The sequence below is a fragment of the Lotus japonicus genome, chromosome 1 (assembly GCF_012489685.1).
Source record: "Lotus japonicus ecotype B-129 chromosome 1, LjGifu_v1.2".
Taxonomy (NCBI): domain Eukaryota; kingdom Viridiplantae; phylum Streptophyta; class Magnoliopsida; order Fabales; family Fabaceae; genus Lotus; species Lotus japonicus.
In genome coordinates, this window is record NC_080041.1 from 134,782,175 (window position 1) to 134,796,099 (window position 13,925).

The 13,925-nt window shown below is 34.8% G+C and overlaps 2 protein-coding genes and 1 non-coding gene across 5 annotated transcripts; 1 reads left to right on the plus strand and 2 right to left on the minus strand.

Annotated features, from left to right (window-relative positions):
* The first annotated feature begins 3,174 nt into the window (after positions 1-3,174).
* On the plus strand, positions 3,175-8,737 carry LOC130731214 (glutathione synthetase, chloroplastic-like). Of its 3 annotated transcripts, none has more exons than XM_057583437.1 (13): positions 3,175-3,696; positions 4,093-4,262; positions 4,463-4,538; positions 4,872-5,002; positions 5,154-5,276; positions 5,352-5,432; positions 5,618-5,698; positions 5,809-5,878; positions 6,078-6,199; positions 6,307-6,446; positions 6,548-6,740; positions 6,827-6,976; positions 8,605-8,737. In XM_057583437.1, exons 1-12 carry the CDS (start codon positions 3,355-3,357, stop codon positions 6,948-6,950), a joined length of 1,653 nt encoding a protein of 550 aa, XP_057439420.1. In that variant the 5' UTR covers positions 3,175-3,354; the 3' UTR covers positions 6,951-6,976; positions 8,605-8,737. The 3 variants fall into 3 exon arrangements, with proteins under 3 accessions (XP_057439420.1, XP_057439419.1, XP_057439418.1); XM_057583436.1 differs by lacking the exon at positions 8,605-8,737 and adding an exon at positions 7,124-7,447; XM_057583435.1 differs by lacking the exon at positions 8,605-8,737 and having other exon boundaries at positions 6,827-7,447.
* Positions 8,738-9,987: 1,250 nt separating this feature from the next.
* LOC130731215 (phosphoglycerate mutase-like protein AT74) lies at positions 9,988-12,175 on the minus strand. Its single transcript, XM_057583438.1, has 2 exons — positions 11,518-12,175; positions 9,988-10,777 (listed from the first exon to the last, which is right to left on the minus strand). Exons 1-2 carry the CDS (start codon positions 12,029-12,031, stop codon positions 10,371-10,373), a joined length of 921 nt encoding a protein of 306 aa, XP_057439421.1. The 5' UTR covers positions 12,032-12,175; the 3' UTR covers positions 9,988-10,370.
* Positions 12,176-12,212: 37 nt separating this feature from the next.
* TRNAA-CGC (transfer RNA alanine (anticodon CGC)) lies at positions 12,213-12,285 on the minus strand. The gene has a single exon. It is a non-coding gene; the product is annotated as a tRNA-Ala (tRNA).
* Positions 12,286-13,925: the final 1,640 nt, after the last annotated feature.

The window sequence follows — 13,925 nt, forward strand, 5'->3', positions numbered from 1 at the left end:
TCAATCCTGACATTCCACAAGCAGTGTCCTACAGAGAAAGGTATGCATGTATGTACTGTGGATTTCACATTACTTTGAACAAATTTAGATGACAAATAACAACATAATTTTTGTTTCTTCGCAGATTATTTGAGTGTGACGCAGTTCATACTCAAGTAATGAACGTTGTGATTGAAAGATTAAACGTTATTGAAAAAGATGAGTTCCTAACGCTTTTCTCAAGCACAAGTATTAAAAATTTAGTTACTTGTAGATCGGTATGTTCTCATCACTTTTAATTTAATTTATTAGACATTTTTTTTATTAAAAAAAATAGACATTGATTTTCATTCAATGTTTTAATTAAATAAAACAATTACTTATTATATTATTAACTTAGTATTAGTGAATAAATTATTAAATTAGTAAATAAACATTTAATGTTAGTACACTAAACAAAAATGCAATTTAAATACAAAATTCATGGGGTTAGAGTTTTTTAAACACTAACTACAAACTTAAATACTTATTAAACTAATTTAATAGTCACCTACTATGGGAAATTAACAACACATGAATAATGAGATAAAATATCAATTAATTATACCATAAACTCTTATACTCTTTCATTGAATTTAATTGCTTTAAATTCATAACTTTATAATAGGAAAAAAGATTTTGATACACGTTTTGAACATTTTTAAAAAAGATTAATTCATAGTCAACAGTTAAAACAACAACTAATATATTCAATTCTTAAAAAAAACGTTTTAATTTTTTTGTAAAAAAAATGATGGAACACTTAAAAAAAATTTAAATTTTAATCAATTTAAAAAAAAATCTTTAGAAGTAAATACCGTATTTAAAAAAGAAAAAAAGCTACTTAAAGTTCTTTTAACGAGTATTTTAATTATCATTTAATAAATATAAAAACTCTTATATAAACGTATTTTTTTTGTTACTATATAAATGTATTTAATGGATCTTAAATAGTGTGTTTTATATTGAGTTATAAAAACAGTAGACTCTATAATCACTCCTTTTAGAAAAATAAAGTTTACACTATACAAATTTAATTACTTTTTCTATAAATAAATTACTATCTAAAAAAATAGCAACAAAATCAAGTACAATCATTTTCCATTTAAAAAAAACATGTTACTAAGTATTTACATTTAAACGTATTACATTTACATATGTTATCATCACTGTTAACAATCAGTTGTAACTACGATTTTTTTTTTTTTTGCATTTTATTCATTTCTACAGCGTACAATATTCATTATATATGCCACGATTAAGAAAATTTAGAGCACAAATGATTGGTATTACCATAACTGTGAATGTCACTCAGCAACATACTCTGACGGAGCACAATATTATTGTGAAAAATGTAACAAGCATGTCACTCCTACCATACGATAATCTACAAATTCGATAAATAAATTAATTTGTAAGATATTCAGTTTATTTAATTATTAATGTTTACATCAGGTACAAATTGTTGCTTAATGTTGCTGATGATACTGGATCTGCAACGTTTATCGTTTTTTATCGCGAAGGTTGTTATCTGATGAACAAAAAAGGCAACGAGATATTGGAAAAAATGGAAAAGGTAAGCATAGTCATGTAAAAAAAAGGTACATTTTCATTGCTCACTTAATTTATAATATATTAATTTTTTCATTTTAATTTAAATTCAGTGTAGATCGGGAACATGGAAGATTGAAGGGAAGGATAGATGCGGAAGGTGGTTTAAATCAGCATTTAACGTCTTGAAAAATTGCAAGAACCCACAAATAATTTCAAAATTCAAAACAAAGGCAAAATTTTAAAATCTTATTGCTAAATAATGATTATTTATATCTACATAATGAATTTTGATATTTTTGATTCAAATGTAAAATCTCCGATTGAGGTGTTGATCATCACTATTGTCAAATAGGTTTGTTTTAGACATTGGTCATCACTATTTCAAAATATGTTTGTTTTTCAGACAATCAATAAAAGTGTTAAACGAAACACACCTCCACCTATAATTGAAGACTCCAACACACTTATTAAACGTCGTTCGGACGATGGATCCATAACAGAAGTTGTTGGAAGTAACGATGCAAAAATATTCAAAAAGATCAAGTTTTCAAAGAATTAGTAGCATTTCCTCAAGATGGTTTACAAATAAAGAGCCTATGTGCTAAACTTTCACTTTTATGTCTTTACCCACGTTGACAATGTGTTTTTTTTTGGTAAATTGACCTCGGTGGTAACTTTCAAACATTTTGACATTTGTTTTTCATATATTGACTATGTTACTAAAATATTCAATAAATCGTTTTATGTTTGCAAATCTTCGTGCATACGTCAATTTAAATGTGCTTTCGACCCTTAAACACATTACTTTGCAAAAAAAAATAACCTACACCACAAATGTATAAAAAACGAAAAATAAACCAAATACATATATAGAATAAATTAAAAAAAGATATTAATTGATTAACAAAAACAAATAAACAAATCCAAAATTAAATTCCCCGTGCAAGGCACGGGTTAAAAACTAGTACTACTATATTTAGAAATTTATGTATTTATATGTTGTCGGAAATTGAATTTTTTTATCGTGAGGCATATGCACTTTTGTGTATTGCATAGGTAATTAATTAAGACTAATTATCCCAAATGATAAATCAAGTAGTAAGAGTTGTTAAACATATCTGACTAAAGTCAAAATAAGTCAATCATCAAGGCTAACTATTTCAAATTTCGGTTGGTATGCTTTAAAGTAAAATGGATTTATAAGGGTTGTTTCACATTTTCCTAATTCTTTTTATAATAAACTAATGTAATTGATACCCTTTTTAAAGGGCTTCTTCTATATAAAAAATTAAATTCTTTTTTAAGAGGAATATCATTCAGGAGAAGATAATCATATTTGAGCCAGAATATCATATTCAGCTGGAGCTAGCTCACCCATCATTAATTTTTTTCATTTGCAAAACTCGAACCTGAAACTTTACTTTACTTAAGAGGAATCAAATTTGTACACTTGTAAAAAAAAAAGTGTAAACCCTTTGAATCCAATTCTAAATAATAGAATTTGGATGAAGAACTTGTAGGTTGGTGTCACTTTTGACGTGTCAGTTCACAACTCTCCAGCGTGGACGTTTTGTACTCCCTACATATACAAATTCTCCTCTCCAGCATCAAAAGGTGTCACGCAATGCATCATGATGCTTTATTCTTCTGCTGCCAAAATTCATTTTGATTTTGATTAGAATCTCTGAATTTTCGGAGTCAGATTCATAGAATTGATTATGAGAAAGCACCAGAAATTAATTGCTTAATCATCTATATAACAGTACAGGTTTTGCCAAAACAATGGGCGCTACTGCTACACCTTTTGCCTCCTTCAATTCCCAAACCACCACCACTAGTACTAAAGATTCTTATAGAAGCTTCTCGACTCACACTTTCTCTACCGCTTTCCGCCGTCAACCACCGCCACCTCCTCCGTCGTCATTCCGCCGCAAACCACTCAAACTCATCACGATGGCTCAACAACAACAACATCTCACCCTCGCACCTGTCAATGGTAACGGTTCCATCACCGCACCGGCCACCACCCTCCTCTTCGATCAACAACTTCTCCAGAAAATCGCTGACGACGCTCTCGTTTGGGCCTCCCTCCACGGCCTCGTTATGGGCGACAAATCTGTTCAGGTCACACTCTACCACCACCACCACCACCACCACCTTCTTCTTTTGCTTCGATTTGATTCCTCTGTTGAATTGGCAGTGTTGAATTTGTGACTTAGGTTAATCAATACAAAACGTTACATCCTCTGTTTTGGTATATGGATTCATTTTTGATAAATTCACTGAATCAATGTTGTTGCATGTGTTGAAATCAAATTCTCTGTCTCGAATCTTTTTTCAGAAGCTTCATCGTTTAACTTTTTCATAAAATACGAATCAGATACTTGTGTTGATTGAAATATTCTTCTGTGCAAGTTCTAAGCTAATTCAAACTAGTGATTGTTCTCTATGCAGATAGATACTTGTTAAGAATTTGAATTTGAATTTGAAGTTGATGGGCGATGTTTTTTTCTATTATAGAGATCAGGGACTGTTCCTGGTGTTGGCTTGGTGCATGCTCCGTTTGCCTTGTTTCCCACGTTATTTCCAGAGAGTCAGTGGAGGCAAGCGTGTGACTTGGCTCCTATTTTCAATGAACTTGTTGATCGTGTCAGTTTGGACGGAAAGTTTCTGCAGGAATCTCTCTCCAGGTATGCTAGTTCCAACATCTTTACCATTATTATGTACCGGTTTCGATGCAGACTAAAGAACACTTATCGATTCGTGATTTTTTAAGTAGATAAGCTCCGATAAGCTCGTATCGAAACATGCTGTATGTTTTTTTAACTCAGTTTAGTTCATGCTTTTGATTGGATATAATATTAATATGTCTTTGTTCATCTCAATGCAGAACTAAAGAAGTGGACGAGTTTACCTCTAGACTCTTAGACATCCATTCCAAGATGCTAGCGATTAATAAAAAAGAGGTAAGTGTGTATTTTAATAGGACATTTGTACCAAAGAGTACTACAAGAGGATGAGTTTTAAATTTTAATGCTTGCTAGCTATGCTGTTTCATTCCAAATATTATATATGCTGTTGTTCTATTGCCAGAGACAGAGTGGAACTGTTTAAGAATATAACAACCTGTTTGTTTTTCAGAAAATGTTATATGGAAAACAGAGATCTTACATGTAATTTATCTTTTAATCTAGAAAATGATGATTGAGAGTAAAGATTCCTCCTCTTCTTTTCTTGATAAAGTGAATGTAAGGGATTCACTGATATTATTTTTGCTCTTTGATATATAAATGTAATAGGAAATACGCTTGGGATTACATCGTTCGGACTATATGCTTGATGAAAAGACTAAATCACTTCTGCAAATAGAGCTGAACACTATTTCCTCTTCATTTGCTGGTTTAGGGAGTCTTGTCACTGAACTTCATAGGTAAATGTTTATGTAAATTTTTTATGATGTTTCAATTTGTTATTCAGGATTAATAACTTTGGTTGCAGTTATTTACATGAACTCTGGTAGTAATTTTTATTTTAAGAAAAACTTATTATTAAGAAATATTATCGTATTGGTGATTTTCCAGGTACATACTATCTCGTTATGGTAAATTGCTTGGACTAGATTCGGGAAAGGTTCCTGCCAATAATGCTGCCACTCAGTTTGCAGAGGGCTTGGCTAGAGCTTGGACTGAGTATAATGACCCCAGGTCAGTTTTATAGACATTTTCACTTTCTACTGTTACATTTGCTCCTATACTAGATTTCTCATTGGATCCGTACAGGGCTGTGATTATGATTGTGGTTCAGGCTGAAGAACGAAACATGTATGACCAACATTTTCTTTCTGCAGTTCTAAGAGATAGATATCCTTTTTCTCAATAGTTATAATATTTTATGATAACTAAAGGAAAAATGTTTGTTGTTTGCCATCTTGCAAAGCAGGCTCTTTGATTTGTATAACTCGTGCTACCAAATGTCATATTGAAGATATGTAAATAAAACGCAACTATAATTTTTACACGGTATTATTTTCCTAAGCTTGAAACACGCATCAGATTGCGATTGTACGTAAAACCTTGGCAGAAGTTGATCGAGAAGGAGAAATTCTACCGGATGGAACACTTTCTGTGTATGGATATCCTTTCGCCATGAAAATTTGAATTTAAGTATCTTATTCTTTGTGGCTCAAGCAACTTTTGTTTCTGACTGTTGAGAAATAAAATTTCTTGGCTTTCGCAGTGATGGACAACGAATTGCCGTCGTTTACTTCCGTGCTGGCTATACACCAGTTGATTATCCTTCTGAATCAGTGAGCAATTAGTTTTTTTTCTGCTCCTATAAACTCTGCTTGGTTTTGTTTCTCTCCTTCCTGACCTCATTCTTCCTATTCCATGGATTGTCGTTGACCGTAATAAATTTCCCTGGTATAGTTGTGTTGTAATATGAGTGTGCCTTTTATCTTAACCAACGGGTTATCATGGTTTTGGTATATCATGCTCAATGTGTAGGAATGGAGAGCCAGACTACTGATGGAGCAATCCTCTGCTATTAAATGCCCTTCAATATCTTATCATTTGGTTGGCACCAAGAAAATTCAACAGGAACTTGCAAATCCCGGCGTACTTGAGAGGTATCTTCTAATTTTACTTGGGAAACAAGTATTCTTTGATAAATTGTATTTTTTTTTGTTAAAAATACTTTGCTTTTTTTCAATCCTTATGTCAAAACTTTAAGCAGGTTTCTTGAAAACAAAGGCGATATTGCCAAACTGCGTGAATGCTTTGCAGGACTATGGAGTTTGGATGACTACGATATTACTAGAAAAGCAATTGAAAAGCCAGAGTTATTTGTGATGAAGCCCCAGAGAGAAGGAGGAGGTATCACACCACCTAAAGTTCAACCTTCTGCACTGTGACTTTTGTTAAAATATATAGAGGAGGGAAATGAAACATTACAAATTAACATAATTACTTTTCAGGAAACAATATTTACGGCAACGCTGTGAGGGAGACCCTCCTAAAGTTGCAGCAAGCAGGTTCTCAAGAAGATGCAGCTTACATTCTTATGCAGAGGATATTTCCAACTTTGTCTGCAGCAGTTTTGATGCGCAATGGTTGTTGGCATAAGGACCATGCCGTTTCAGAACTTGGGATTTTTAGCACTTATTTAAGGTACCTGGCGTGCCTACAAATCTATTACAGTTCCATGTTTTATTTAACATACACAATGCTTGACATCCATGGACTGTGATTTGCAGGAATAAGGATAGGGTAGTTATGAACAACCAAAGTGGCTATTTGATGCGTACAAAAATTTCATCATCTGATGAAGGTGGAGTTGCAGCTGGTTTTGCAGTATTAGATAGTGTATACCTGACTTGACGTTGCCAATCCCTTAAGTTATCCGGGTAAATCAAAACATTACGCGAGTAATTGTTTACATTGGATACTTATATAACCTGCCAATGCTTTCCTTAACTGTAAATCAACGACCTGTTTGATTCTAACCAAGATTGATGAACTGTACAAACCTGTTTATTCTTATTTAAAGGCAGTTTGTAAGCTGTTTTAGCATGGGTTTGAGTTGATGGTTTTGACAAGGAGAGCTCATGTCTTCAGATAAGCCGCTCAAGGGTCATGAACATGACAGTTTAACACTATTTTGTTATTAGTGAAATGTGATCATACAAAATAAGTCCACTTTTTGTCAGTGAGGTCAGCATGTGAAAGCATTACCATTATTATAAATTTAACCGTGCCTGTGTCTACATTGATCAATTTTTTTGGAAAATATTATGTAATGCCCTGAAGTTTGAGACCTGGTTTGGTTATAAAATGCTGGTAATGCATTATGAAAGAAACATGATTTAAACTCATCATCTTGGTGTGATTTTATCTAACCGCAAGACACTAAATTAGTTTGTATGTTTGATAGGCGGTGAAAAACAATGGTGAGGCGACAGAACTAAAAGCCATACCTGAACTGGTTAGAATAATCACAAGCGCCCTATGCGCATTGGCTATTCAAGCAATGTTACAATTAAGTGTTCACATGACATGATTTGGTGATAGTTATCTTCTTAAGTGTGTCCTTCTCTTGTCCTTCCACCCATATTCACGAGCACGATTTTCCCATAATGCCGTCACCCTGTGTTCTTCAATAAGCTCTGCCTCTGCTCTTTCCCTTGCTTCTTCACAAGTTTCCATCGCAACATTGCACTTTTCTGTTTCCATTTGATAATGTGAGGATGCATTTCTTGCATTCATCACTAATCTGTCGGTCTGTTCCAAGGTTTCATTGGTTACAATTCTCTGCAAATTTAGCTCCTCTGATAGCATTGTGAGTAGATCCTTATTCATTTCCTCATTCATAACTGGATCATGCTTACCACAATCTACACATACAGCAAAACAAACAAAAAAGTTCTCTCCTGTTATGATAGCATAGATACTGTGTTTAAGATCAGGTATGAATGAAGCAAAAGATTCTACCCCCTCTATAGATGAGATATACAAAGATAAGCAAAACTATTAAGGTTGTAAATGCAATGATTTTAAAAGGGAACATTTCCTCAATTTTTGGTCAAAGATAACTAAAACTGGAAGAAACTAATCCCCCTTTACATACCTTCAAAACACAGTCACTGCAGTTGACCTAATATCAAGTAAGCCAAATCCCCAACTTCCTCCTTCTTTTAAGATCAAAGGCAGACCCAAGATTTCAACACCACCAATCTTAAATCTAAACCTGACTATCTATGACAAGAATAACCAAAATTGGAACACTTTGGCTTTATACATTTGAAAAGAAAAGAAAAATGTTCTGATTTTTTTGACACAGCCACTGTACTGTGTTTGGGCTACAAGGTGCAGAACTCAGTTTCTCTGCAACATTTTGCACATACTTAAAACATACATTTTTTTTACAAGAACATTCAATCAGAGTTCTTTCTTTCTTTTTTTCTTTTTATCACTTCAAAACAAAGTTTGTTACCTCGTATAGTAACTAAAAGATGAAACTTACCAAATGTATCAGGAGGAGACTCCGCTGAGGAGCAATAACAATCACATGGATGATGACATGGAGATTCTGTAGAGGCACTCTCCTTCAATCGCCAGCGTGATAGTGGTCCTAGTGTGAATACAAGGAAACAAACACTCATCCAAACCAAAACCCACTTCAAAACACACAGCCTTTGCTTTGGAGGATGAACATGAACCCTCCACACCCTCATTACACACCAAACTCAACAATTACTTGAACAATATCTGATGGGGACTCACAAGTAATATGCACATCCACACTCACACTGCCATTTGAAGATCTGGGTGATTGAGAACTTGCTGTGTGCTCTGAAATAAAAGGGTGTGAGTCTGTGAGATTAACATGAATGGAAAAAATTTCGAACAGCATTAAAGCATCAAGTCATGGATGCTGAATTTGACTGTAAAACACAATGATTGACAAAGGACACCTCAACTTCAAAGATCACGAGGTTTTCTTCCCTTTTTCTGTCCTTCTAATGTGAGTGGAAGACAGTCTCTGCTTTGTCTTTCAGGGAAAATAAAAAAAGACCCAGATCCCGGTAAAGTGTAAAGATGATGTTTTTATGGGATTTGGATATGCAAATGAATTGGTTGCATTATGAGAGTGATAAGGTGGGGAAGAAAAAGAGTCCAGAAGGTTGCTTTAATGATTGATTGGGTTTGAGCTTTGAAACATTAGCTTAGCCAGTAAGTTGGTACTTAGTAATATAATAAATTAATAATGATAATGTAACACTACTACTAATTCAGGGAGATTACAAGGTTTCATATCTCAAAACTAGGACTGTTTGTTTCAGAACTTGGCCTTTGGGTGCTTCCAAGTTCTCAGTGGCAGGGTGGTGATTCAAAATTTCAAATTGTGTGTTGTGTTGTGATTACTCCGTGATTAACGACAAAGTATCACTATCACCTGCAAGTTAGGAACGACTCAACAGATAGATTCTATATTGCCGTACAGATAGCTTCCACATGTCAAGGAATATGCACGTGTAGCTGCTCCTGCATTTTCAGCCTCTTCCATAATATAATTGTACTCTCACACCACATAATATATATATATATATATATATGAATAAATCATGGATTGTATGTTTGAATGTAAATTTGTTTGTGTTTTGTACTAGACCATCGGCATATGATGTGACGATCATATTAGGGAAACCAATTCAGTGTTTACATGGAAGACTCAACCATTTATGAGAGACCACTCATCATTTCCTTCAACCTCAACTCATGTGTAAAATCTTGATCTTAAGACACATGATGTATTGAAATCCTATTGTTTCGATGAATCCACAACTCTAAATGATTAGATGATAGTATTGAAAATGAATTTGATATATTAGTACAACCTCAAACAATACACTCAGTATAACTATAAACTATTGTGCAGGCTTTTCTACCATTATACATAGTAAAAGAATACATGATCCGTGCATTATGCAGTCTACTTACAGAAAGTATAAAATTGAAGCAAGTCTACTTACAATCAATGATTATCAATTTATCATAGGCATCTATTGAGACCTCCAATTGATTGCCAACTTCATCATAATGAATGAGTTGATTAGAACTGCTAGCTAATTAACAAGTAAAAACAACCTATTATCACCTCATCTACATCCCTCTATAGTGAAAATGAAATTTACTCTTATCCATAAGAAAGAAAGAATCAAATAAAGAAATGAACAACCTAGTATCTAGTAAATGTCAAAGATGAATCCCCAACCCAGAAGCTATGCAAAGGCACACGCATTATGAATTTGTTTGGTCATCATTGTCCTCATTATCAGAGTCATGAAGATGATCAAAAAAAGTATCGAGGGACAAGGGGCCCTGATCATGCCAGGCACCCTTGGTGGCATGAGCTCGCCATTTCTGGTCAGCTATCATATCAGGAGAGAGCCCCCATTCATGCATTTCTCTGTCTGTGTGATGAACCGCCAAACTGTACTCTCCGCCACTCCCCAACTGCATCACGCGGAACTCGCCGTTTCCAAAATTGTTCAGAAGATCAAATTGTTCAACCGTCCACTTGAACCACTTCATGAGGAAAACCCGGGATGCCAGCCCGTGTGAAACAATTATCAGGTTCAGATCGTTAGAAGGGTCATGATTAAGCCTGTTCATGTCGATGTCCCTCCACAGAGATTCAAGGAAACCTGCAAACAAACCCTCTCCAAATTAAAATCAACATAATTTATAGGATGTGTCTAGAACTTTTTAGAGCTTATCATATAACATAAGCACTTAGATAGGTGTTTGGTTGAATTTCTCCTTTGATTAACTTATGAATAAATGTTTACACCAACATATGAATTCTTTTGAGAATATTTCAAGAAAAGTTCTCAAATAAATGCTTCATAAACATGTGTATCCAAACACAATCGTAGTCAAAATCTAAGTGTATGTTCGGATATCAGTAAGTGGAACGCGAATGGACTTTCATGTTAATCTGTAAATAGAGTTCCAATAACTTTTTGCCTCAAAGTGAGTGTTAACTTCCGTTTGCAGAAGTAATCACCGATATTCAATCATAGCCTAAGAGTAGCTCATTCATTTACACCACATTCATCCTTGTAACAATGATTTCCAGCTAAAATATTATAGTTGTTTAACTTGAATCACAACAATCAATCTATCAGCATTCGATTTCACAATTTGCACAAAATTCTAGACAAACTTACTCAGAAGCTAAGTGTGTGTTTGGATTAATCACAATGTGGCATAATCACTTAACTTTATGAGCTACACGCCACAGCTTCTCATTTCTCAGCTTACTATCTAACCAAACATGCACTAAGATTTTCACATTCTAACAGAAATTGATTCTAGAGCATTTCACAAACATGCACAAGAAGCCGGTAAAAGAGGAAAGAGAGTTAGTTAGTTAGTTAGTTACTGGAAACGCGATCGAAGACGTCGGCGGCGGATTCACCGTCAGGAAATCGGAAGAAGAATCTACCAAACCGCTGCCTCGTTTCCTTGAGCGCGTTAATCCGCTCCTGAACCTGAAAATTACCGAAATCCTGTTCACGAATGCGGCACTCCTCTCTAACACCGAGGAGGCGGTGTTTGGAGAACGATCTACCGATCTCGCGGAGCGTGGATCTGGTGCGGGCGTAAGGAGAGACGTAGAAGTAGACGCGCCAATCGGTGGAGGATGTGGAGGAGATGACGTGGCGGATGCGAGCGCCGGCGATTCGTGCTTGGGTTATGCCTTGGGGGGTTAGAGAGATCTTGTGGTCTGGGGTGGTTGTGTAGGCGGAGGGGTCTAAGTTTCCTTGAGACTCGCCGTGGCGGACAAGGATTATTCTCTTGGGAAGCACGCTTGGTTTGTGATTGTTCTGATTGGGAATCTGTTGTTGGTGGTGGTTGTTGTTATCATCGTTATCGTTGTTGTTGTGATTATGCATTGCGTGTTGCTTCTTCCTGCAACTGAAATTGAAGGAAGGTTTATGGTTTCTTGGGAGATTTCAATTTCATCATCTTTGGTGATTGTTGTTTTGATAGTGATAGATCCTTGGTGATGCATGTGAATGTCAATCTCGCAGAGAAGGACGAAATGAAAAGGAAAAGAACAACAACAAAAAAAAATGGAGATGCGGGGAATCGAACCCCGTGCCTCTCGCATGCGAAGCGAGCGCTCTACCATATGAGCTACATCCCCATGATGCTGTTTCTCAACATTATATATTTATAATATAATCTATTTAATACAAAGAAAAAATATACTACACAATTTCGCACCAATTAACGTTATAATGTATTCTTAATTTTTATCTTTTTCATCCATTATTATCTGCCTCTCCTAACTTATCTAAAATCCAATTTGACGTGAAATGAAAAAGGTTAAGAGTTCCAAACAAACTAATTTGATTATCAAGTTGCTTTCGATCAAGCCATCAGGATTGTATATAAAATATAAATTTTTTTTTATTTTAAAATTTTGTCTCTTGTTGGACCTTGTTATGCACTAGCTTGGTCAGATTGTTTTCCATATACGCATATTTAGCCGCCCTTATTTTGAGTTCTCTCGTGTCCAGTAGTGGCGACTTTTCCATAGACATATGGAATGAAGTGTCCGACTTTATTGCTTCACACAACAAATGAGGCTAGACCTTCGAGTCCAAGTTAGGAATTAGGGTGGCTTTGTTGTCACGCTTATTGAGGAAGTTACGCAATGACTCATGCTTTCCTTGTCTTCCTCCCAAAGTATTTGAAGTCTTAGGCAACTCTTACTTATAGTTAAATGACGACCAAAATTTGTGGATAGTTGATCTCATCCTTTAATGAAAAGAGGTCATAAAGATGCTTTCCTCAAAGTTAGAGAAAACTCAACATACCGATGAATAGAAGTTCACATAAACGTCATGGATGTTAGAAAAACATAAGTGTTGTGTGAGACCAGTTTCTCCCATGTACGGTTCTATTTGTGTTGGCTTCTTGAAGCCTTTTGGTACGTCTACACATGACCTCATCAGAAACACGGGTTATGCTTTTTTCTATATAGGAATATGTTAGTTGTTAATAATGTTAGTAAATTCGTCTCTCCTCAGGATTCGAACCCTTCACCATTCACCTCACCCGACCCTTATGTCTTCTAGCTCTTACCACTTGAGTTAACTCAATTGTTTGACCAGATTCTTCTTCATAAAAGCTGCAATTATCATGTGGTTGCGTTCACCTTCATCTGACTCTATTATTATGCGTGTTCCACTAACGGCGAACAACATTTTCAACTATTTCTTCTGCATGATGTCTCTAGTAGTTCCTTTCTCTGTGTGTTTGTGATGTATGGATTGATTTCTCCAAGTCTTTAGTCCTTAATCCATTGCTCTATTTGTTTGACATGTCTTTGAATTATTAACTGTTATCCTTGCTTGGCTAGCTGATTCAAACGAGTTGAGAGTCTATCTTGGTCTTCATGGTTAATCAACACGTCATTCGCTTGGTCGCGAAAGTCGATTGGGGCGATGATGGACCTTGTAGCCATTTGGGCCAACCAAAACATAATAGTTTACAACTATTTATGTGTTTGGATAACAATTAAGTGTAACACAAACAAACAAAAAAAATTCACAATTAATAAGATATGAGTTTTTTTTAAATAATAATAAGAAAAGAGTTTTACTATTCACTTTTTAATTCATGTAGTAGGTATACAAAAGAAATCATATGCAACTTAAAGAGTAAGCCTTGGTATAAGCTTAGTTATTAATTAAAACAAATAATATACAAATTATCTTAAATCTGAATTCCTTACTAATCATTTTCCATTATGAATTATCCAATTTCATTTCATTTCCA